This window comes from Neolamprologus brichardi, chromosome 20 (assembly GCF_056152115.1).
Source record: "Neolamprologus brichardi isolate AB-2024 chromosome 20, ASM5615211v1, whole genome shotgun sequence".
Taxonomy (NCBI): domain Eukaryota; kingdom Metazoa; phylum Chordata; class Actinopteri; order Cichliformes; family Cichlidae; genus Neolamprologus; species Neolamprologus brichardi.
Window position 1 is genome coordinate 33803512 of NC_142123.1, and position 26152 is coordinate 33829663.

At 43.1% G+C, this 26152-nt stretch overlaps 1 protein-coding gene and 1 long non-coding RNA gene across 3 annotated transcripts; one reads left to right on the plus strand and one right to left on the minus strand.

The window, feature by feature from the left end:
* Positions 1 to 158: 158 nt before the first annotated feature.
* LOC148097062 (uncharacterized) lies at positions 159 to 2979 on the minus strand. The gene is made up of 3 exons (XR_015717049.1): positions 2589 to 2979; positions 480 to 588; positions 159 to 257 (listed from the first exon to the last, which is right to left on the minus strand). It is a non-coding gene; the product is annotated as an uncharacterized LOC148097062 (long non-coding RNA).
* LOC102800122 (protein NDRG3-like) lies at positions 2657 to 25975 on the plus strand. 2 transcript variants are annotated; one of them, XM_087834212.1, is made up of 16 exons: positions 2657 to 2802; positions 9937 to 10008; positions 10225 to 10257; positions 14217 to 14322; positions 14441 to 14561; positions 16912 to 16974; positions 17067 to 17127; positions 17246 to 17332; positions 18110 to 18166; positions 18274 to 18377; positions 19527 to 19592; positions 19677 to 19728; positions 19811 to 19858; positions 20892 to 20927; positions 21125 to 21176; positions 23418 to 25975. In XM_087834212.1, the coding sequence occupies exons 2-16, from the start codon at positions 9949 to 9951 to the stop codon at positions 23576 to 23578; spliced, it is 1107 nt and encodes a 368-aa protein (XP_087690338.1). In that variant the 5' UTR covers positions 2657 to 2802; positions 9937 to 9948; the 3' UTR covers positions 23579 to 25975. The 2 variants fall into 2 exon arrangements, with proteins under 2 accessions (XP_087690338.1, XP_087690339.1); XM_087834213.1 differs by lacking the exons at positions 2657 to 2802; positions 9937 to 10008 and adding an exon at positions 12079 to 12183 and having other exon boundaries at positions 10239 to 10257.
* The last annotated feature ends 177 nt before the right edge of the window (positions 25976 to 26152 follow it).

Below are 26152 nucleotides of genomic sequence, written 5' to 3' on the forward strand. Positions count from 1 at the left end.
AGGTTTCCCAGGCGAAATAAAAAATGTAATAATGGTGAAGAATAAAAAGGTGAATGGAAAAAAACCCATTAACATACAGAAATGAAAAGATGGAAACTGCTAAATGTGTGATCGTCTCTCAAACAGCATCTACAGATTATGCTGATCCAGGGTCACAGATTAGAGTCCTCAGCAGAGAAGCGAAACCTCATGTTTAAACCTCTGACGTCCATCATCTGCCGCTCTTCCCTGTTGAAGTATGCGGTGCCGTCTCTGATCTAAAGAGCAAACCAGCGTCATTGATACCCACGAGTGAAGAAGGGATATAAATGTCCTGCAATCTTCAGCAGTTAGTTTACTAGATTTGACCAGGATTGCATCAGTAAGGGATGGGATGAGATTTTATGGTTCTTTCCATCCCATGATCTTCACTTGTGTTCATGTTAACAATGAGAGAAAAAATGGTGAAAATATTCAGGACAGCAACAGTTTTGAGATACCTGTCCTTTGATAGATGTGTTGGTGTGTGTGCAGTGACACAGAGTGTTGTGTTCAGGTCCAGTCAGCCAGATGGTCTCACTGTGCGTCCGCAGACCACCGGGACATTTCCTGTTGGCACAGACTGTGTTACACACTACAGTTCACTGAGCAGCAACATACAAATGGTATTTCCAGGATTTTATAGACGAGCTGGGACAGTAAGGATCGCATCATTAGTCTGATAAACAGGCCTGTAATATCCACACAATTTCCAAAAAACCCAGGACAACAGATCAGATCAGCTGATCAGAATATAAATGCAAAAACACAGTCCTGGTGGATAAAGCTGCTCAGAGGAACTAAGGTCTTTGATCCATTTGTTTCTGCATGGTGACCAATATTTGAGCTTAATCTCATTGTGCTGGACGATTTTCAGCTGCTGCTGAAATAATTTTGACTTTAATTTGCTTTCATCTGTTTTTACAACATGCGTGTTTTTTCAGTTTGAAACTAAATGCCAGGATTTTGTTTCTCTTCTTGCCAGAAAACCGAACATCCCATCTGGCTTCCTCACTGGTTAACTCTCCATTACTCCTACATTAATGCAGAAACTACCAACTCAAAGTTGGTAGAGATCAAATGTAATCCTGTGTTTTGTCTCAGACTGATTATTATTTCCTGTTCCAACACGACTGTGCACATAGCAAGGTCCACAAAGGCATGGATGAGCGAGTTTGGTGTGGAACAACCTGACGGGCCTGCACAGAGTCCTAGTCCTATACTCAGGCCGACAGAACACTTCTGGGATGGATTCGAGTGGAGACTGCGAGGCAGGCAACTGCGCTTGTGGAAGAATGTTCAAAAACTCTAATAAACCTGCACAAAGCCTTCTTAGAAGAGTTGAAGCTGCTACAGCTGCAAAGGGTGGTTCGACATTATATTTGACACTATGGATTAAAATTGGAATGTCACTCAAGTTCACATATATGTGAATACTTTTGTTAATATAGTGTGGCATAAATATATCGTAATACAACATAAAGTCATTGCAGGTGTGTTATTAAGGTTTATTAAATATTTAACACATTTACAGTAAGAGGAAGAACAAACCAATGTCTCTACATATAGTCATGAAACAAAGTACACTCTTTGAGTAATAACATTCAATATATCAGGACATAATAAAAAGCATTGTGTCTATTTCAGGACTTGAAATGAGGTAAATCCAACCTTAAATGAACAACACGTGATATATTACACTGTGTCATTGTTTACTCCTCAAGAAGTGTGTACAAAATGTAGTAGTCCCTTACTGCTCCCATACAAGTTAAGCAGGTCAGTTGGTTTGATTAACCGATTATCAGGATTTGGGAGCATCTCTGTGATAGAGAGGTGCTGTACAAGAGCATTCAGGTGTGTGAACACAGTGCCACAATCTTTAAAGTGGTCGATGTTCCAGCAAATTCCCCTCAAGGTCAGACTATACAATGCTCAGAGAAATGTAAAAGATCCCAGGCCGCATTTAAATGTTTAAGATCAGGCCAGGACCATTGAAAGACTGAATATTAAACAAGTACAGTTTATTAGCAGATTTGCAGAAGAAAGTCTTGTCTCTCTAAAAAGAACATGGCAGCACAGCGTAGATTTACTGCATCTTAACAAACCACAAGACTTCTGGAACAATGTCCTTCAGACAGATGTTTGCATATAATGCACAGAACAACACATCAGTACAAACACCTCACACCAACTGTAAGCACGGAGGCTGAAGGTTGGTGATTTGGGCACCTTGTAGTTATTGAAGTATGTATTCCGTTACGTTACTCAACGAGAGTAACGTATTCGGAATACTTTGGATTACTTAATATATTATCATGCTGTTTACAACTACATGAATGTACTATTGCTGTGATTTATTACTGTTACTGAAGGTCCGCGGCTCCGAACCGTAGAAAAGGGACCTCTGGCTAATTTGCTAATTTAATCAAATTAAAAACTACAAATAAAGTTTCCCAGAAAAAAAAAAAAAATATATATATATCTATATATATATATATATATATATATATATATATATATATATATATATCAGAAACAAAGCATCTGGTGCTCGTGGAAAATTTTGACACCTGTTGAGAATATGGCGGCTGATCTCGTGACTTGTTGTTTACGCTGACGTAGCTCCGCCCCGGACTGTCCGCGTGCTGCTGGTTGCGAGCTCAGTCAGTGAGAGAAGATCCTCGCGACCACGTCTATCTTAACGGCTGTCTTTGACGTTGAAACGGTCACAGGCGGCTGGATTAAACCGGTAACCTGAGCAGATTCCGGCGTTAACAAAACACGGTGAGTAGCGTCTGGTCCGACTCGGCTCGGCACGAACTAATGACTGCTCTTCAGGATAATTAACCAGTTAACGGGTAAATGAGCGGGTTAGTTTCATTGTTAACTGTTACTAGTTAGTGGTGGAGGTTATTAGCTCGGAGAACTAGCTTACATGGCAGCGGTGTGTTTGGTAACAGGTGTGTGTCGGTAACGTAGCAACGGTCGGTCTGCGGCTTAGCATCCGCGCTCATTAACGTTGAACGTTAAAGATCCTCCACAGCATAACTCCTGCCACTGTGTGTGTGTGTGTGTGTGTGTGTGGGCGGACAGCCTCGGTACATCCCGTTCAGCCCAGCCTCGCATCTATTGTTGTTACAGCCCGTTAATTAGTCGGATGGATGTCGGCAGGTGCGTAGCTGTTTGAGGCGTTTACAAGAACGTCGTGATGAGGCTTGTTTATAGAGCTGGGATTAAATAAATCCGCTCATGATGTCAGCCTCCTCACTTTTGCTAGTGCCGCACGTCCTGATCATTTACCTTTGATTTTATCAGCTCGTTTTCAGCCCCTTCTGATATAAAGCTGCAGTTCATTCCATTTGTTTATAGTCTGGGCATAATCAATCAATTTTATTGATTTCTTTATTGAGGTTCCTGGCTTAAATGGGGCTGTTCCATATACAGTTAAGGCAGAGGGTCTGTGTTATCTGACATAACAAATGTCTGTGTGGGTTCCTGAGATTTATGGCCATTAAAAATGTGTTTCAACAGCGCTTTCATAAACCCTGCAAGAATCACCGATAAATATTAATGTGTAGGATGAGACCATGTATGAATCTGTAGATGAAGAGCTACAGAAACGCACACAAAGGCACTAAAAGAGCGAATATATGATGGCTTTAAGGACTCCTGTGTTAGGCTCACAGCACAGCTTTCTTATCAGTTTCACAGTCTAATGTACATGTACAGTCATTACATCACAGAAACATGTAAAAAATAATAATAAGAGAAATAAAAACTGAAGCTGCGAATAAATGAAACACAATTTTTTTGCCCATGTGCCACAAAACCTTTGTTCCTCCTGGAAGTATTATAAAAATAAAAATGGGAATCTTCTTTATTTATGGAGTATTTTTTCCAGGGATTGGAGGAGCTTCACAGGAACCAAAAAGAAACCGATGAAGTTGAGAAACTGCAGTGTATATGACAGTCTATGTTAAAGAAATAACAGTATTTATAATAGTAACTTGTTGAATGATGGGAATTATGAGCTTGTGACTAATCAGCAGTCCTGAATAACAGGAGGGGGGTAAACTGAGCTTTTTGATGTGTGGCGCGAACCAGGAAGAACCAGCGGTGCAAACAGTACATGAGGAAGAGGAGGGTTGTTAACAGCCCTCAGCAGGAGAGCTGGATCAGGACTAGAGGCACCAGGACCGCTCAGACTCTGTGAGATTACAAGCAAAAGAACGAGGAGAAGGGCCAACTGATCATTTTGGTCCTTAAAATGTTCCTTTTGGTCGGCCTGTCATCTGTACGTGACGACCTTTTGCAGGTGTTCCTGCAGGTGTGTTTGTATGTGTGCTCTTCTGTCAGTGAGATCAGGTTTGTGGAGTATCCCACTTGTATGTTTACACATGTAGTCACTATATCTCTGTTTTATAAACAGAGTAGCCCTCGTTGCTGCCTGGAGCACACGTAAACATGGACACGGTGTCATGTAAACAGTCGTTCTGTTAGCAGACGTGTCCTCAGGCTGAGTGATCCACTCATGAATCCACCAAACAGAAATCCACTCACAAACAGTACCTGCCTGGTTTGTTTGGGCCTTGGGAGCCTTTAATGAAAAAAGACACATGAAGCAAAGAGTGGAGTGACTAAATCAAACGTGGTTAATAGCCACACATTGGTTAGAAGTCAATCTGGGAGGCTCGAAAAGCTCATTTCTATTACAGGATGTACTGCTGGTACCTTGAGCTTTAATGTAGGAGCGGCAATGCTCAGCCTCGCTCTCAAAAAACTGAGAGGATAGCAAAGTTTAGCATAAACTTGTTTCACCTGTTCTTTGTTTCTGTGTTAAACAAACCTGTGGTAGACGGGAGCGGCTTGAAAAGTCACTTCTTCATATTTCAGTTGATCACACGGTTTATTAATGGCTTTTCCCCCACTGAGCTTTTAATCACAGTGACGAGTGGTGCTGCTGTTGCTTTGAGTCCTTTTCTTTCACTCCCCCTGGGCTCGCCGTCTCGGTCGTGGCTCCGCCTCGTTGCCACTTGCTGTGAGCGAAGAGGCATCGGCTCACCATAAACTACCACAGCACCATCTGTGCTGCTGTTTTAGTCACAGGTGTGCTGCGAAACACATTTTAAAGTCTGCACTCCATTTTTAGACACATGAATGAAACCGTCACCACAGACACCTTCACCTGTGTTTACCACACCACTGATAACAGCCTCTTTTTTTTTCAGTCGCCTCACACGCTGCCTTAATACAACACTGAGATACCATCAGGGAAGAAAAACTGTTGGTTAGTCAGGGTTGTTACAGTCTGTTTGCTGATTGGAAACAGCATCAGTGGCAGGAACAGACCAATGGCTGGCCAGTCTGCTTTATTGGGCCTGGACCATCAGGTCATCGGTTTTGTTGCAGACTGTGGATGCAGCAAAGAGCCTGGGGTGGACACAAACCCAGATTCTCACCCCCAGCTCATCACATAGTGGCTTTTATATGCGAGGCCCATCATTCTCAGCCAGATGAGCTCTAAAAGCTGCGATGAGCCACATTTGAAATAAATCATGTTGAAATCAGATGGATTTTTACACTAATTGTGAATTTTAATTTTGCACTTGTTGGACTATGATATAACTTTGATATAATAGGTAATGTCTATGTTTTTCCTCAGAATGGTAGTTAAAATAAAAACTGCAGCATGTCTGAATTGAGGTGTAGTTTTTGGATTCGCCCCGTGTCTCATATCAGGTTGCTGCAAATGTTCAAAAGGAGCCTCAACTACTGCATAGAAACAGTTATCCTCCCTGGTCTCTGATCCCCGGTCCTGAGAAGACTTTTTCTTTTAGAAGACGCATAAATCTGTTTCACCTCAGTGCCGCATAATAAGAGTAAAATCTAATGTAAAAAAGAGCCGTTTAATTTCTGTACCGTTCATGTTTAGGTTTGGGATTGATCTCGTTTTGTTTTCACTTTGAGCTCCATCTGACTCGCACGCCGATAGTGTGTTTGGGTCGGAGCCAAAGTGCCCACAGGAAGCTCAACATCCATCCAAACCACTCTGCTGAAACACTGTTACCCAAGCTGTCTGCCCACACACACACACACACACACACACACACACACACACACACACACACACACACACACACACACAGACAGGAGGATGGCTTACTTCCAGCCAGAGATCAGTGTTTCCATTAGAGTCACACAGTTGGATTACACAGGGTGAAATGTCCCACAGGTAGACTGTGACAGAGGCACAGAGACTGGGGTCCATCCACCCATGGATAGAATGTCAGTCCAATGGAAATTAATTCACACCATGACATTTTCTGGTATTAGTGAGAGTTGATTCCGTTCATCTGGATGTGTGATTTTGGGTGGGAGGGGTGTTTCGTCCGGGTGACCTCTGCACTGTGAGCCGACTGCAGGTTTCCCCAACAAACGGTGCAGTTGTGTGGTTACTGGAACTAGCATTATTTGGCAACAGTGTTGGTCAAGTTACTTGAAAAAAGTAATCAGTAATTAATTACTGATTACTTCTCCAAAAAAGTAATCCCGTTACTTTACTGATTACTTATTTTCAAAAGTAATTAATTACTTAGTTACTTAGTTACTTAGTTACTTTTTAAAAACATGATTTACAACCTGAATAGGTGATAAAGCATAGATCTTTCAGCCCAATTCTACTTTTTCTACATAATCCATCATACAAAATGTAATCAAATGGAAAAGTCTTTTTTTAAAACTTGTTTTGTTAGTTTTAATCTTTTAACTTTATGCATGAAGCAAAATTTTAATTATATGCACCATTCTTAAACACAGCAGAAAATAAATAAAGTCAAAGACTAGCGGTCCTTTTGCTCTATTTTCACCTGTAAAGCAGGAGTAGAGTAGGCGGAGGTTTATCCTGGTGCAGGTGTGCCGCAGCGGTCAGTGGAAGGATACCGCAGTTTCTCTGTGAGTTTCTCATTACGACATAGCTACTTGGTGCTTGCTTGGAAGTTTAGGGGGGGTTTTTTCCACTGTAAAAAGAAGTTTTCTTCCCAGGCACAGCGGACACTAATGTTTTTGTCACTTTTTACGGAATCAAACTCAAAATAAGGTCAGTACTTCCACGCTTTAAACGCTGCACGCTCATACTCTCTCCCGCACTCGATATATGATCCATTGTTGATCTGCACACAGCTGTTGTCACGAACATCACACTCGCTTACGTCACTGTCATGAGACATTCTCGCAAGAAAATCATGGTTTTAGTAACGCAGTAACGCAGCGTTCCTACGGAAAGTAACGGTAATCTAATTACCGTTTTTGCAATAGTAATCCCTTACTTTACTCGTTACTTGAAAAAAGTAATCGGATTACAGTAACGCGTTACAAGTAACGCGTTACTGCCCATCTCTGTTTGGCAATGTAGGATCCTACATTGCTAAGATGGTGAAAGATGTACTCTAAGACCTCCTCCTCATTTCAGAGATGTTTCTTTTTCCTTTTCACGTAAGCGTCTTCCTTGATTCTGTTTAAACCAACGTTCCTCTGTGTTGGTTTAACACCTGCCTACTGGCTTGCAGGTGTTAAATTGACTGCCGAGTCCCAGCCTGATGATTTCTGTGTTCTGCTCTCCTCTAATTTGGTTGTTTGGTTTACCCAATATGTGATTTGCAGTAGAGCAGAGCAGCAAAAAAGTCCAATATGTATTTTTCGGACCATAAGGTGCACGGGATTATAAGACACATTAAGCAAAACAAAGCAGTCAGATAAATCAAACTTTACTCAACTCATTCTTCTTGCTTCCTCCACTTCTGTACCATTGATTCATTAATGCTGTATTCTCTCACAGCTGCTCTGTTCCCATGTTGTTGCAGTATATGAATGACTAACCTCGTATTGTGGATGAATTATCTCAGTTGTTCTCCTGACTGAAGTTTGGTCCGTTTACAGCATATTATCTACCAGCTAGTCCAACTTCAGTAATCCTACAAACGTCACTGCTGTTTAGTTTTCTGTCTTCATTTATGTTGGAAGTGATAGCAGAGCTGTACGTTTGAATTTGTTTCAGAAATCTCTCAGTCAGAACATGCTATATTATACTTAGGTAACTAGCGAAACTAGCGAGCTAACTTCCTGCTAACTTCTAACTCTGTTAAATGTAATGAATTCTGTTTTCATGTATGTCTGGATGTTAAACTTCATAGTCACACCTGGTAAAGCAGCAACGCTTGCATGTTCTACAAAAAAATGTGCTTTGTTGTGTATCTGACGGACAAACACCAAACCAGTTCCACATCACTGAAGTTGCAGCATTTTTACAAACCAATTCTGGTTCATCCGTTTCACTCAACGATCCGCTTTCCCTCATTCTCCGTCGCCGCCATGCTTTTCGGCCATGTGCGTATGAAAACAAAGGCACTGCACATGCGAGTTTTACTCATATTCTATCGCGTTATTTTATTTTCTTATCGTTGCCTAACATTGTACCGGTATTACCGTGAACGGTATAATATGGCCCAGCCCTAATTTGCAGTGTTGATTTTGGCACATAACCGTGTACGCTATATTAGTTTGTATGAGCTCACGGCCCATTGTTGGTCAGTGGACAACTGTACTGCTGTTGGCTGGGCCTGAGGAGCTCACTTAGATGGGTGAGGAAGTGTTTCTTCCACTGATAGAGCTCTAACTCGACTCTAATGCATCATGGTATTAGGTATTTCATTTATAATATTGTTTTTAAAATAGTCATGAAAATTTTATTTTTAATTCCATTGAAATTAACCAAGTTAATTTGAAAATAAATGAGATAATTGTGTCATGAATAAGACATCAAAAAAGAAGAAAACAATATTCTCACAACTGTTTTATTACACGCTGACACACATCTGTTCCACACTTACACACGTCATGGAAACACATTCACAAAAATGAAATTGTCTGTGTTAAAGGAAACCTTCAGGAAGAAAACTGTTAAATACTTGTGACAGTCACACCTGTGAGATCTTCACAGCTGCTGGATGATAAACTTTAATGCCAGCACTCATTTATAAAATCCATTGAATTAAAACGTTGAAATTCTTTAAATTCTTCGTGAGTCTGTTGTAACATTTTATGTGCTCATTTAGCTCACGTGTACCAACTGAAACCAAATTCAGCTCTTAGCAAATCTTTATCTTAAAAACAAGCGTGTCGAAGTTTCTTAGTGGAGTTGTAGCTGTAGTGCTGCAGTCCACGCAGGGCAAACTAAAGAGACGGGCGCAGCCAACAGAAAGTGCAGCAAAAATGAAAGTTGATGCTGAAGAGAATTTCCAAGCTAGTTGAGAAACTCGGTGCTTCTCCAGTCAGTGCAAAGAGAAGCTGCCAACAAAGAACAAAGGGGTCAAGGCTTTGGCACAGCGGGCTGTTTCTCTGAGTCTACTTTCAAAGCTGGATATGAAAGTTTCACATTTTTGTGCTGGTAAAGTTGACCTGAAGGGTTACAGGTAAACTACAGAGCTGCCATGTTCAGGCCTGAGGGGCTTTAAGACACATGCATGGATAAAATTGGATTAAACATCAGCATCTTGATGTGCCACGTACGCCCAGCAGCTTCAGGTCTGAGGCTGTGTGGTTTCCTTCCTGCAGCACAGGAATCAGAAGGCTTCGTTTTAGTGAAGTCGTTGTTTTAAAGGCTAATAAACTGTAGTAAAATGAGCCGAGCTTTACTTCCTACACAGTTTGTTCTTAATATTTGTTTGTTTAAAAGTTAAATTGTTGTGTCAGCTGTTTTTTATTTACTTACTTTCGCTTCTGCTTCTGACCACCCCCCCCAAAAAACAAACAGGAACGTTGTTTTTATTTATAGATGTATTTATTTGTTAATGTATTTATTAGAAGTCTCGACAACTGCAAGTAAAACAAACTGTTCCTCTTCCTGTTTGTGTGCTTTAACAGGTGGATTGTCCTATGATGGAGGAGCTTCATGATGTCCAGCTCACTGAGATCAAACCACTGCTGACAGGACAGGTGAGGGGGCGGGGCTTACAGGGTGCCCTCAGACCTGGATTCCAGGAGTTGGATGAAGTAAACTGTGAACTTTTATTAAGCTACTTCTGAGGAAAATGATTTTCTGTTTCTGTTTTTCAACTAATTTCTGAATGAATTATAAAATACAGAGGTACAGTCATCTTTGTGTTCAGTTCCTGGAAACTGCGAGTGACAATTTTGTCTCCGTCTCTCCAGAATGGGAGGAATCTCCAGGATTTTGATTGTCAGGTGAGTGACTGACACTTCATCAGCAGAAATTCTGTTCATATTGTATTCATGGACAACATTTAACTGTTTCTGAGATGTGACACGGCCACCATCCGTGAGAGTTTTTAGTAATGACCCCAGCAGGGTCTTCTTTTAAATTCTTAGAGTGAACAGTGAAGTTTATTTGATAACCTGTAGCTGAGAATGAAAGTGACTCTGTGTGAGAGACGTGGATAAAACCTCAGAGATACTTCATCATTGTGTAATTACAGGCCCATCAAACTGTTTGCTGTTTGAAGGCTGCTGTGTGTTGTTGAGCAGAATCGATTTAGGAGGAAACAATCCACACTGATCAGTCACGTTCAATATTAGCTATTATTAGAAGCGGCGCTGATGGAGGCACATGTTTTATTGAACTGTTGTTCACCTTTACATGCGTGGAAGCAGAGGGGGTGGAAGCATTTACAGAGCAGCCTGTTTTTGTATCATCACCCAGCTGTGGTATGTGTTTGGGCTATTTCAGCACTCTAACTGTAGAGAACTGGAGGTTTTCTTCATTTTGGAGTGTTTATTTCCCCCTGACTTTGATCTAGTTCTTGTGTTTTAATCTGAAGGTTTGACTGTGAGAGGGGCTGTTCAGTTTTTGGACTTTCTCAGCTGATTTAGCTGTGGCCCTCTGGTCCAACCTCAGTGTGAGTTTAGGGTCTTCTAAACCTGCTTGGACCGATCCTGAGATGACATGCATGATGTCAGCTGATGTGATAATACACTATGCAATCTTCCTGCCTTGTAATAAAAACAAAGGCTGGTCCAAAAAAAGACAAACAAGCAGAGTTTAACTGTATGGATGGAAAGTGTCCCAGGCTGTCATATTTGAGGAGAACTGTGAGGCTGAAGTCAGCAGGACTGCACACGGATCGATCCTCTGGACCCGTCATATTAACGTCACAGCAGGTCAGTCTGCATCAGCGACGGGGTAATGTAGAGCAGTGAGCTGCTGCTCGCACTGTTTGTTCCCCAGCTGTGTTCGTGTCAGGGAAATCGACATTTTCCTCACAATTTAAAACAAAACATAAAAACGCCAATAATACAGTAGATGACATTCAGTGTATTTCATATCACCCACTGGTTACAGACTGTTTCTGCTGTAGATCAGAATTAGTCAAGTGGGCACAGTGCTAAGTTATTAGCTAATTCTAGCTAGCTGGGATATCAGCCTGCACCCATAAACTGGACAGCTGCGTCACACTGACACAGATACCTGCTAGATAGTGCTCCACAACATCTGGAGCAAAAAATCCTAGGATTTCCCAAATCAGCACAACAGCACGGTCCACAGGTCCAGACTCGGGTGTCTGTGTGTCTGTTAGAGGACTGAAGATTAATCAGGACAGTAAATTCTCAGCAGACTTTTAAATTAATCAGTTTCAAGAGCAGGAGATGAAGTTTAATTAAAAAGTTCCACAAACGTCTCAGGTGGTTCACTCAGAGTGCAGCTGTGAGTCTGCTTCTTTTCTAGTGATCTGAGCTTTTCTTAAGAACACAGCCGGGGGGATAAATCCACTGATTTCTGGGTAATGGTGTTAAATCCACCTGTTGTGCTGGCAGCTGCACCTGCAGTACGCCTGTGTCGTCTGTGTGGTGGAGTGGAGGGAGCTCTCATCAAACCTCCTGCAGGTAGAAATAAAGTACCCGAAGCTGAAGGAGACTGCAGATAGAGAGGAGGCAGGTTCCACTGTTTAGACTTTAAGACCTTCCACTTCTCGGCCAATGACCACATGGATTATGTCTCTTGATCCAATCATACCACCCCCGCTTCCCGTCTCTGTGTTCACTCAGCAGAAGGCTGAAGGACGTCAGCACGGCTGACCTCCATCTTTCTGAAACCTTTCTGTCAGGATGTCTCTGGATCTGCACCAGATCTTCTGTTCTTTAGAAGTTGGGGTGGTGAGTCAGCTGCTCATTAGCTCCTCTGGAGTCACGCTTCACCAGCTGATACCTTACAGCTGCTGAGCCAGTTTGCTTCGTAGCCTGCTCTCTGCTTTTAGCTGCCTCGAGTTAGCTGGAGAGGAGTCGGCTGCTTTTCCATGCTGTGATATTAATCCGTTAAAATGTTACTTATAACACGTCCGTCTATGTACAGCGCTGTTTCTGCCAGTTCAGACGTGCTTATCGTGTCTGAGGACTGTTCTTCATGACTGTGGCTGCGTGTTTGGGCTCTGATGGTACTGCTTGAGTAACAGCATTGAGACCACTAATTCTGATTGCAGGGAATTCACTTCCTGCCTCACACGGTTCAGAGGTCGCCGAAGTGGACCTCAGGACCGTGTGAGGTCCACTTGAATAAAGCGTGCTGTCAAAGCAGAGACTGAACCGCTGCATTGGAAAACTGTGAAAACAAATTTTTGAGTTCAGTTCGGTATAGAGGCTTCATAATGTGTTTTCTTATTCTTTAAAGATATACTGTTTCCCCAAAGTCAGGAATAGCTGTAACACAACACTTTAGCTGAAGCACTTTGTTTTAAACATGCTTGGAGCTTCACTCTGCTGCCTGCAGACTTTCATCCTACAAACTTCTGTTAGAGGAAGTATCACAGTTTGACTCACCAATCCAGAGAAAAGCTCTCACACTTTCATACAAAGGTGAAACCCTCCACTTGTCTTCCACATCAGAGGTCCTGAGCCCGTCTGACCGCACTCCTGAATAAAGGTCTGCATGAAGCGAGTCCTCAGATTCACATCATCAGGTCTGCTTATTTCCAGTCCTCACGTTGAAGCACGTGTCTTGTTGCTGTGCTCACTTGTAGAAATGAGACTCGTCAAAGAAACTGTGACTTTTCAAGCATCCTCGTGTTTACGTGCACTGAACCTCACACACAGGCTTGTTCTCAGCCTGGTTTCACGCAGGAAGTTTCAGAAGAGTCGTCCTGGGATCTTTTCCACAGTTTTCCTCTCCACAGGAAACGACCTGCTTTAGACACCATTCTGATAGTACCTTAAATAATTCGCACAGAAGTCCAGGTACTGTGGACACGATTATTTAACAAGGTTACTCAAAGACTGGAAAAAATTGAGAGTACATCAAAATAGAAATCTGTGTTTTAATGAAGTGGATTTGCTTGAACTTTAATTACAGTTGGACTGGAAAAGCTAAATAAGTAAATCTGTGTACTGAAGCAGTTATTCCACAGCCTGGAGGGGAGAGTTTGGACTTTTCTGGAAAAAGTAACAGAAAAATGTGCTGAAACAAACTTCTGTTCTTGTTCTAATATTAATTGGAACCCAAAATTGTAACTGAAATTAAAAATTGATCATTTTGTTCATGCAGACTTTTTCAAATGGAGCTGAAGACCTGGTGTTACAGAGCCGCTGAGGTTAATGCAGTGCAGGTGTGAAAATGGCGTAGTCACGTGTCACATGATGTTGTTTATTCGCACGTTTATAGTTTATTTATTTAGTGATGCGCTCTTCTGTGTGTCCGCTGACTCTGTCTTTGAGTAAAAGCATACGAATGCTCTCACTGTGCCGCAGATGCAAACATGTAAAACTGTGTGTGCATGTGAGTAAGTATGAAGCTCAGATCCATTAATGGGATCTGTCAGGTGTTTCCATGAGTCAGTAATGAGATTACAGCACCCATGAATCCATTCACGGGTCTGTGCGCCCGCCTGTGTTTCCATCTGTTACCAGATGAATGTGGATGATTTCCTACACAGCCTGTGACCGGCTGAGAGTCGCCGCGCTGCAGCTTCGCATGGCGCCGTTCGGCTTTTTAAAGGAAACTACGACGCGTTCGTGTGGCGTGCTTCCTGATCACATGAACATGAGTGATCTGTTCAGAGCTGCTGACACTTGTTTACTGTTTTAAAATGACTCCAGATATTAGAGCCCCCCCCCCCCCCCCCCTTCCATGCTGCAGTGCATGTTTGTTGTCGGTGCTGACAGGGCGGGGTTTGTGTGTTGTTCGCGATGCTGCTCAGGAGCACGATGTGGAGACGGCCCATGGCGTGCTGCACGTCACCATGAGGGGCGCCGCTAAAGGCAACCGGCCCACGATCCTCACCTACCACGACATCGGACTCAACCGTGAGTGAAACACGGACACGGTTAATGAAGCAACGAACTATGTGACAACAAAAACACAACACATTGTTCTCTTTGTGTGTGTGTGTGTGTGTGTGTGTGTGTGTGTGTGTGTGTGTAGATAAGTCATGTTTCAACAGCCTCTTTAACTTTGAAGACATGCAGGAAGTGACGCAGCACTTCTCAGTTTTGCATGTTGATGCTCCGGGACAGCAGGAGAACGCTCCCATATTCCCTACAGGGTAACACACACACACACACACACACACACACACACACACACACACACACACACACACACACACACACACACACACACACACACTCATTCTGACACACACTCAGCATGCTCTGTTGGGTATTAACACACACACAGGTGCCGTTTTCCATGGTGTAACACTCACCAGTGTTGTCTTGTGGCTGATCTGTTGTTAACACAAAACGGTCCCCATTAAACAGCTGCTGTGTTTTTAAATCATAGATTAGATTAGAATAGATTCTGCAAACTCAGAAGAAAATGACTATATTTAATAAAAACAGTTATAATGTTGCAACAACATACTTCAGGAATGCTTGCTGCTTTTTTAAAAACCCCGTATTTAACCTGAAGTGTCCTGATATTTGCAGCATTTTGACTTGTTAGCAGAAACAGGAGCTCTCAGAGAAACCTGCACCAGCTTAGGAAGAACTCTTCCTTTACACACAGTTACAGTTACAGTTATCGGTTACATTAGTGTCACATTAACACTGCACCCTAAATCTATGCAGAGCTATTGTGTAGAATATGCTTCTTCACAATCTGCTAATTTTCCACTCAGATTTGTAAATAATAAAGCAGAGAGGCAGACGGTGTCAGACGGCGGTTGTTCCCACCTTCAGCTGTGCAGTAGCAGCTTCTGCTGGTGTGTGGAAACACAGCTGGGACAATCCACCCACAGCAGCTGTACACTGTGACAGCAGAAGCAGTTTGTTGTTATGAATACGATTACAGCTGATAAGAATGATTTTCACAGCACTGGATATTATGATCGCTGCACTGCTTTAACTGTCCACTGGTGTGTGTGTGTGCATGATAGGGAAAAGCTGTAGAACAAAGTGCTGCAGGACTGACTGTGTGGAAGGGTTAATGTGGCCTGTGATGCCCGTTCTTTATTTCAGCAAGAACTTTGTTTTCAGGCAATAATAATGACTTTATATTATGTAGTGGGTTTACATTACATTACCGGTATAGTAGTAACAACAAATACTGACCTACAGAGTAAACAGCAGCTGACTAAATCTAACAAAGAAACTCTGGAGAAGATTTTCTAACGGCGCTTAAAATGTTGGTTAGTGATGTCGGTCGCGAGCGAAACGGCTCCTAGAGCTGCATCTTCGAAGTGAACGACGCGAGCGGCTCCTTATTGGGAGCCATGTTTTTTTTCTCCTCTCTCTCTCTCTCTCTCTCGCACTTTTTTCCGCTTCACTCCGCACGCGAGCCTTGTGCTTTGCGCTGGGTGGGGGCGGTAGTTACACTCGCAGCAGCACAGGAACAGAGCGAGAGAGAGGCAGGAACAACAAGGTCACATTAGAAAGTTGTGGATGATTACTATACCTATTTTCAGTTGCAGATGATAAAGGATTCAGAAAGTTTATTCATGCAGGTCCATATGACAGAGAATATGCATCTTCTTTTTGTTTTCATATTTAAATTTATATTTAATTGTGTTGTGGTTTGCAGTGTTTTGTGTTGTTTCACTTTAAATTTGTTTAAAAGGAAAAAGCTGAAAATTTAAATAGTCAAAAGTTAAAATGTAAATAGTTGGTTTTTGTATTATATGATTTATTCACTCCACATAAAATGTGGAGTGAATAAATAAAAGTATATTTACGGTGGCCCCTACAGACAAAACACGTAAAAACTTCAAAACACGTACAAACACAACAGAAGTGCTCCAGGATGCTAGGGCGCAGTGTTGAGCTTTTGTTACCTCGTGGCTACACAAGCCAGGAAGTACCAACGCCTGGATTTGTTGTGTGGTAGTAACAGGTACATGAAAAGTTTTTTTGAATTATTTGAATATATATGAGTGTTTGTGTATAAATACACAAACAATACACACATGCTTTCAATTGTGTAATTTAAGTGATCTAGGTAGCTCTGTTTTGAAGTTCAGTTAATGCTAGAAATGTGTTTTGGAGTTTTGTTTATATATAAACATATATAAATAAAACCATGTTGTTGTTGTTTTTACATTAGTAATTCCTTTTGTGCATAATTTTATATTGTTGCTGATAATAAATTAATTAAAGCAACAAAACAACCTGAAGACAACCTTCCATCTTTTGGAAGTAAAATGACACACAGACCGCCTACGATGGTCTCTGTCTTGACAAAATAATAACCCACTCAACTATTCTCCAGGCGTCAGTTATTTATAGAAGTCAGTGGCAGTGCTGTCTTCTTTACAAGCTTCTCCCCAAAGTTCCCCGTCTCTCAAAAGTTCCGTTCTACACAAACAAAGACTATCAGACACACATCTGTGTGAGTTACTCCGTCCCCGAGTGGGTATGATGTCCTCTGAAGTGATGTAAACATGACTGTGTGTGTAGGTACCAGTATCCCAGCATGGATGAGCTGGCTGAGATGCTGCCATCTGTCATGACCCAGCTTCAGTAAGTCTGCTGTCTTCTGTTCAGTCAAGTGCATGATGGGTAATTTTCAGACAGACAGCATACCCTAATGTGTATCTGTGTGACATCATCAGCATAAAGAGCGTGATTGGTATCGGCGTTGGAGCCGGAGCATACGTCCTCACCAAACTGGCAGTAAGTAGCAAACAGGACGGGACAGGAGGGACAGGAGGGTCGCTGGTTTTCAGCGTTGATAATGATGATGATGATGATGATGATGATGTAACTGATGATGGTTGTTGTCGTGTTTCAGCTGAATGAGCCCAGTTTGGTGGAGGGTTTAGTTCTGATTAACGTTGACCCGTGTGCCAAGGGTTGGATCGACTGGGCTGCCTCCAAGGTAACACACACACACACACACACACAAACTCTGGATACCGACTCCAGCTGTCCTCAGACATCTGCAGGTGGAGAAATGTGGAGTCAGGATAAAATGAATATGTATGATTTGTTTTTTTAAGTTTGCATCTTTTGAAAAAGAAGAAAGTCAACAAAGAGGAAGTTTGTTAATTTTATTGAACTAAAAGTGAACTTCAGATACTTTCTTATCGTTAATGGTTTGAAAGAAATGTTCTCACCACCACTTTTCCATGTGCATGCATGTAAAGCCAAAAGGAAGAGAGTGCAGTACTAAGACGCACACAGAAAAAAGTGAGAGGATGCAAAGCATGAAATCGAGAAGCTGCAGTGGAAGTGGCTTGCAGAGTGGCTTGCAGAGTGGCTTGCAGAGCCAGCAGCAACTGAAAGCAGGCTGAAGCAGCTAAAGTGGCTCGTGCCATATAATATTTACCAACAGGATGCACAGAAAACTGTCACCATGCTCAGTTTTGCCACAAAAAGTCTGTGTGATGTCCGAGCGGTAATTATTTGATGGATGCACAGTGAGAGGTTCAGCTGTGCTCAGGCAGCATCCTCGTCTAAACCACAGAGAGCAGGTCGAGTGAGTGAGAATACAGACCAGAAAGACACATCTGCAGGCGAGCTCTGAACGAGCTCCAGAGTTCAACTGTCCTTACAGATGGCAGTTAGTCACTGTGTGTGAACAGAGACGGCATCCGTTCAACTGTCAGCTGAACACCAAGAATCAGTTTGTCTGTTGGTCTTTTGTCTCCTGCAGCTGAGCGGCTGGACAAGCAACCTGGTGGACATCATCATGGGGCATCACTTCAGCACTGTGAGGACAGCAGGCACTGCAGGCTCGTTCTGTATGACTCTGCTGTGGTTAACCACCACTGAAACCTGTGTGTGTGTGTGTGTGTGTGTGTGTGTGTGTGTGTGTAGGACGAGTTAACAGAGAACAAGGAAATAATCCAGACGTATCGACTCCACATCTCTCAGGATATACCACAGGACAACCTGGTCATGTTCTACAACAGCTACAGCAGGTAGGACACTGAACACTGAGTGGATGTGATGAATAAATGTAAACAGAAGTAGAAACAGAATTGATATGAATGCCGCTGAATTGTGTTGATGGACAGATATGATGGAAGTGGGAGAGGAATATTTTGTCTTCCTTCACAGCTTAATACTTAAGGAGACAACCTTCTACATCAGCTACGTGCGTTACTAACAGCTACTGTTGGATTATCATCTGAAAAAACAGTAAAAACATCCAGACTTCATTATGGTCAGAGGGGCCGATGGCGCGATATGACAGCCTCGTCTCTGTCAGTCTGCCCCAGGGCAGCTGTGGCTACAAGTGCAGCTGCCTCCACCAGTGTGTGACTGTGAGAGTGAATGAATAGTGGAATTGTAAAGCGCTTTATGAATGCAATCCATTATTATTATTATTATTATGTAATCATATTTTACCTGTTCAGCTGATTTCCTTCCACTAATCAAGCTTAGTGTTTGCTGGTGTTTGTATACACGCTACTTTGTCTTTATGCTGGAAGTGGGAGAAGAAATGAACTCTCTGTTTACCACATTAATCCTCGCCTCAAATCGTCCTCCACAGCTGTCGGTTTATGTGCTGGAAACCTGGATGTTTCCTGCTTCAGAGCTCGATCTGAAGCTAAAGTGATGCTTCATTTTTCAGAAGCACCCTGATCCAAACACTGAGGTTGTTTGGATTAATTGCATCTTTCAGGGCAACAAAATGCTCCGTAATTATCTGACAAACAGTGTTTAACAGAGAGCAGGCTGCAGAGCGCACACTGACAGCTTTGCTTTCCAGCCCCTGTAATCATCATCAGTGACAGCGGACGGGAGCTGGAAATAAGAGCTGCGCTGATCTTTAGAAAGAACACACATGTGTTTTAAGAGCTCAGGTGGCAGAACAGACATCCTCACATCACAGGTGTGAGCAAATCATTATTCACATCAAGTTTCAGTGCAGAGTGCTAACAGGCTGGAGGAGCCTTCAGAAAGCTTCAGATTTTCATTGGTTTTATCGTTGCTTCCATCTGATCCGAGCTTCTTTCAAAGAAAGAAAATCCCAGACTCACTGATGCTGCCGTGTTTTACAGCAGCAGCTCAGTGTGTGTGTGTGTGTGTGTGCGTGCGCGTGCGTGTGTGCGTGTGTGTTTTAGTCGCGCCGAGCTGCAGATGGAGCGTCCTGTCTCTGGTCTGAATGAGAACACAGCCACCACCGTCAGGTACGTCTTCGTCTTCTTTCACCTCGTTCAACATGTCTGACGGTCATGTGACTCGTTCCGTTATTCGGCGTGCTTGTTTCTCAGGTGTCCCACTCTGCTGGTCGTCGGAGACTCGTCGCCTGCCGTTGATGTGGTGGTGAGTGGCTGCCCTGTTTCCATGACAACAGCCAGTAAATGATGTCACATTCTAGTGAACACTGTGTCTGTGCGCTCTGCAGGTGGAGTGTAACTCCAGAATGAATCCCACCAAGACCACATTGCTCAAGGTACCGTCTCTACTCATCATTTTATTTATGAAACCTGATGATGTCACCTGGGGTGGGGGTGTGGGGGCTAGTTAGTTTGATTAGCTGCAGTCCTAAACTATGTGGATGCAACACATGTATCAGCGCACACAAGCCAAGTAAGCGACCCATAAAAACACCTGAATTTCACTCACTGCAGCTGAAACACAAACATCTTGGATGGTCTGAACTGCACAGCTGACCATATCAGTGCTGTTATGTTATTTATGTTTCTAATAGAGTCTCATGTATCATAATAAATACCCTGCACCCTTTAAAACCCCCACCCTCCACAGATCTGGATCTTTAATTTTTGTCCTTCAGCTGTAAAAGGCTGATGGGGTAAAGTCGTCACCCTGGGTGGGCCGATGACAAGGTTTGACTTTCTGAGTTTAGAATTTAACTTTTAATTGTTTGTTTTTGTTTCTATGAATTTATCGTGAAAGTGGGATTTTCATGGGGGTTAATTTAATCTCTCTTCCCATCACACTCCACCACCACTGATGAGGGATTATTGAAATGTGATCTGAATATCCAAAAATGAATCTGCTTAATAAATATTTCTCAGACTGTGTAAAAGAGTCTCTGTATGTATTACAAACCTGGACTTTAATGTGCTTGTTAGTTTTCGCCATCGTAGCGTTCAGGGCTCTCGTACTCCAGTCCTCGAGAGCCGCTGTCCTGAAACTTTTCCATGTGTCCCTGTTGCAACACACCTGACTACAGTTAGTATGTCATTAGCAAGACTCTAGAACTTGACTGCATGCTGAGGAGGCAATTCAGCCATTTGATTCATGTTACAGCAGCTCATGAGTGAATGAATGTTAGGGGTTTCCACCTCAGCATGCAATCAGGTTTTATACTCTTGCTAATGAGCTACTAATTGTATTCAGGTGTGCGCAACAGGGACACATGGAAAGGTTTCAGGACAGCGGCCCTCGAGGACTGGAGTTTGAGACCCCTGGTTTAAAGGGTCACTGTTTTATCCCCATGATGTTTTATGTGTCTCCACTAGATGGCAGACTGTGGAGGACTTCCTCAGGTGGTTCAGGTGAGCCTCAGCAACTCCCTGCTTGTTCCTTCTCCTCCACCCTGTTTTAATAATAAGAAAATAATCCTGTTGTAATAAAGATTAGCACCAGGATTTGTCCTTCATATTTGAAGTTTTGAAACTTAATAAAACTTTAATGTTTGTAGTTGTTAGTAATTGTGTCAAATTGAGGAAATTTGTGTTTTGTTTTTCACCAGCCTGGAAAACTAGCCGAGGCCTTCAAGTACTTTGTGCAGGGGATGGGTTACAGTGAGTACCATTTAATGACTCCCCTTAATACTAAATGAAAAGCGTCTAACAGTTTGTTAAGTATGATCTCAGCTTTGGTTTATGGTTTGCACATTACCCGAGTTGTGCACTGTGTTCAGTGTAAAACATATGAATTCTACCAACGACCAGATTTGTTGTGTGGTAGTAACAGGTAAATGGAAAGGTTTTTTTTGAATTATTTGAATATATATGAGTGCTTGTGTACAAACAATACACACATGCTTTCAATTGTGTAATTTAAGTGATCTAGGTAGCTCTGCTTTGAAGTTCAGTTAATGCTAGAAATGTGTTCTGGAGTATTGTTTATATATAAACATATATAAATAAAACCACGTGGTTTTTTTTGTTTTTGTTTTTTACATTAGTAATTCCTTTTGTACATAATTTTATATTATTGTTAATAATAAATTAATTAAAGCAACAAAACAACCTGAAGAGCCGGTTGGGAGCCGAAAGAGCCGGCTCTCTAAAGAGAGACGGAAATCCCATCACTGTCCTGTACGAATGAGTAAATATGTTAAACAGCTAGCATGTCTGATGGCAGCACGTTTACAGGTCTTGGCTAGCTGCACACGCCCACAGTGGTTGTGCCGTTACGTTTGTAGACATTTCCTCCTGCAGGACTAACGCAGCGTGTGGCGCCCTCACACTCGTGTCTTTGTCTGTTTGTCTGTCTGTAGCTCAGCTTCACTAGATTTTCTGTGTAAGTAACAGTTTGCACAGCATGACCTGCCTTAGGATTTGTTGTAAACACACACACCTGATGTGTGTGTGTGTGTGTGTGTGTGTGTGTGTGTGTGTGTGTGTGTGTGTTATTAGACTACAGCATGTTGGTTTCTCACCCTGCCCTCCTTCCTCTCTGTTCCTGTTTCTCTCTGTTGTTCTTTTCCTCCAGTCCCTCATGTTGCTTTACACCACGTCAGCAGCCAATCAGGTATCAGGATTCCAACCAGAATCTGAACCCCTCTCGTCCTCTCCATCGTCCTCCCCCTCATGTGTGTGTGCATGCTGTCGATCAGCTGATCACGCTGACATTTTTCTTCCTTTGCAGTGAGCGACCAGCAGGGTGCGCTGCATGCCAGCACATCTCTCTGTTCACACTGTCGGCTCTCGGGCTCGACTCTGAGCTGCTGCTCGTGTCTGAAAGGCTGAAAACACTGAGACATGAGAAAGCTATGAGGCCGAGAACACACCTGTCCCACCGCAGGAATCCAACACTTCCTGTGAACTCTTCTGCTTTGTTTCCACTGCTGTACAAACCTCAGCGCTTCAGAAACATGCTACACAAAAGGAAGTAGCTCTGAAAGTGTCACTTTTGACACAGTTTATCAAAACACCGGGACACTCAGCGAAGAGACAGAGCAGGACAATCAGGACTCAGCCCTTCGCTCAAGTCGAAGTGAGTTTTCTCACATGAACGGAGGGCTGGAGAGTTGGTCAGGATGTGTTGCAGGTGATAGTCTGCACCTGAACCATTCACAGGGCTTGTGTTTAGATGAGGGAGCGTGCAGAGGGAGCCCACACTGGACCATTAGCTGCGATATTCACGAGCACAGCAGAACATCTGAGTTTGTACTGAGGACCTGCGAGCTTAAAGATCCAGGATTTGCATTTACACAAGCACAGGGTATCAATTCTGCTCATTTCCATATCCATATTTTATTCTCGTTAAAGTAGCTTTACAAGGTTCGCAGTTCAAAAACTCTGTTTGTTCCGCCATCTTTACTTTTCCTGTTTGAGGTATTCTAGTTTATTTAAGCTTTTGGTTGCTACAGGTTGTGTTTTGTGCTGACAGGTGAGCGTTTCCCAGTGTTTGGAATATTGATCTTGTATATTGAAGTTAGTAATAAACATGGACCCAAACAGAGGTGGATCCACTGCAACATTATTCTTTGGCCTTTTATTTTGACAACAAAGTACCACAACCTTCGATTCGTGTAGTCATCCATCCGGAGAAGGAGAGCAGTGGGATGAAAGCAGAACACGTGGACTTCCTGTTGTGCAGAAGGCCTGAATGTCACAGCGGCTTCTCTTCGTCTGTGTGTAAAGTGAGCATCACGCATGACAGGACAACGCTTCAGTGTGAACAGACTCATCAGATTTGAATCCAGCGGCTCGGCTCACCGTGGACGATTCAAATCAGCCTCCGCTCGTACATTCGCTGGCTCCGCCCTCTGTTACTCTGTCACTAACGCGTTCTCATCTGTGTCGCCCCCTCAGTGCCCACGGCGGGGATGACCCGGCTGGTTCGCTCCAGGACTCACTCGGCCTCCAGCGTGGGCTCCACAGACGGCGTCCGGAGCCGCAGCACCACCAACGAGGGCGCCAACTGCGCCGAGGCTGACAACACTGCAGTACACACCGTTGAAATGACTGCATAGGACTGTTCCCGTTTCCTCTGTGTACCTGCAGTTCTCTCGTCCAATCAGATCCTTCCTTTCTTTTAGTTGTAAATGTTTTTCCTGAAAATAGAAAGCCCTCAAAAGCTTCACTTCCAGCCGCCTGTTCTCTAAATATGTTCCCTGTGAGTTTAGGGTTCGTTGAATGATGTCATAAACATTTCGGTGTTAGCTGCCGCCATGTTGGCTCCTTTTTCCTGCGCTCTGTAGGCGTTACTGCACACAGGCCAGTCGGTTTGTATGTATACACAGCTGTTGTGTTCCTTCACTGCTCCTTTCTCACTCCTGAGTTCTTCTTTTAGTTCTTACTCTTATATAATCAATATTTTGTTTATCTTTGCTGGTGGTGTTGGTTGATATGAAGCTCGTTTCTTAAATGAACCCGTCTTTGGTGCCCATTACAAAGTGGATGTGCTTCCGACCCAGATGTATTTTTGTAATCGCACTGACAGAAGATCTGTGACGTGAGTTTGACCTGGTTTAACGACAGAAAACGGCATCGCGAGCCGCGGTTCCCTAAATGGTTCCCTCGGTGTTTGTGAGCGTGCACCATGAAGCCGGGTCCTCGTACAGCTCAATAAACACATTAAAACATGAAGGTCAGTGGGACCGAACTGTGAGCTGGTTTTGTCCGATGCTGTTTTGCTGATGTTTAAACAGGATTTTCTTCATTCACTTTCTGTGGCCGTGCAATTTTTTTTGCCTGAGCTTCAAGTGTAAAAACAACTTAAAGAGTTTTTTTTTTCCAGATAATTTAGCGAAACATCCTGAAGTCTGTCAGTTACCTCCACAGTCTCCTCTCTTTCCCGTCTCTGAAGCTCGGTTCATTCGGCCCGTCCACAGCATGCTCCTTGTAGAGTGTTGGCATGCAAACTGTGCCGTGGTGTCAGTGTAGTGAGTAATGAGATGTTGTTCAGCTGTAAACCTGCTGCTCTCCATCTGAAACAAACCAAACCTCAGATGAGGATTCTCTAGGCTGAAGCTGGCAGCAGGGGGCGCTGCTGCGTTTATTGTAAAAGGTTCAAAAGAAATGATTTCACTGGGTGAAAAACAGGACACACCATCCTGATAAAACCACAGCCAGGACACACTACGCTATCTGAACACTTGATTTTATTTTTCAGGTAATCGCTCCTAGAACCAAAAAGTTTGCATTCCCAAGACAGCCCGACGTGATGCGGGACAAGTTACCAGGAAATTGAGGTGGTCGTAGTTTCTGCAGAAATCTTGGAGCATTTCTTGGATTCTGATTATTTGTAGGAATTGTTTTTTGGGAAAAAATGTTAATGAAAACTTACACCACAAGGTGGCAGTGTTTTACCAGATAGCTGTGATGTATGTGAAAGAAACACTACTGTACAGATGTTAAATGGGAAATGGTTTGCATTTGTACAGCGCTTTACTCAGTCCCTAAGGACCCCAAAGCGCTTTACACTACATTCAGTCATCCACACATTCACACACACATTCACACACTGGTGATGGCAGCTACATTGTAGCCACAGCTGCCCTGGGGCGCACTGACAGAGGCGAGGCTGCCGGACACTGGCGCCACCGGGCCCTCTGACCACCACCAGTAGGCAAACATGGGGTTAGTATCTTGCCCAAGGATATTTGGCTGGGATCGAACCACGGACCTTCTGATTAGTGGCTGACCTGCTCTGCCACCTGAGCTACAGCCACCCTAATGCTGATTCACGGCTCCATCTAGTGGATCAAAGTGGTATTACGTGATAGTACAGCTCAGCCTTGTTTCAGCATTGGCTGAGATCTCTGCAGTAGATGTTGTAGACGTGAGATGGGAGCTGCTGTCAGTTTTCTCACTGCATAATAAAAGTGTCACACTTGGCAGAAGGCGTTTCTACTGGAAACAAACAGCTGATGTGTAAAAGAAACAGAATGAACCAGGTTTTTTTCACCCACTGAGAAGCTGCTTTTCTCCTGCAGTTGACAGCAGGCCATTTGGCTTTCTTGGAAATGTCCTGCAGCTTTCAAGGAACATTTTCTTGGAACGTGATGGAAAATACAGCCGAGGCCAAAGGGTGACCTTGGTCGTGGTAGTAGTGTTGCTGCCCCCTGCTGGACCATTCAGCAGGAAACGAACGCCAGTGTTTGTCAGCAGCTTTTCACGTTGACTCTTATGAAACATTCAGGTTTGGCGGGGACAGCAGGGTCGACCCATAAACTGTTCACTTCCTTTCTTCTCTATATTCTGACTGTGGTTCTGTCCTTGTTGTATTTATTACACTTATTTGTGTATTATTACTTTGGAAATTTCTACTGAAGCTTTGGTAGCGGTTCTGTTACAGAGAAGTTTGTTTCACTGGATGTTCCACGATGTAAACACGGTTTGTAATGAAATAAAACTCGTTATCCAGAGACACGGTCGAGCCCGAGCGTCTCAGCTTTTCTTTAGTGGGTAAAAATACTCACATTCAGATTCTACTGGAAATAAATCAGCTGTTCAATGAAGCTGATGGCACGTCCACAGTGGGACGTGGTCCAGAATAGTCCCACAGCGAGAGATTCTGATTCAAGTAGGGGTCTTTTTATGTC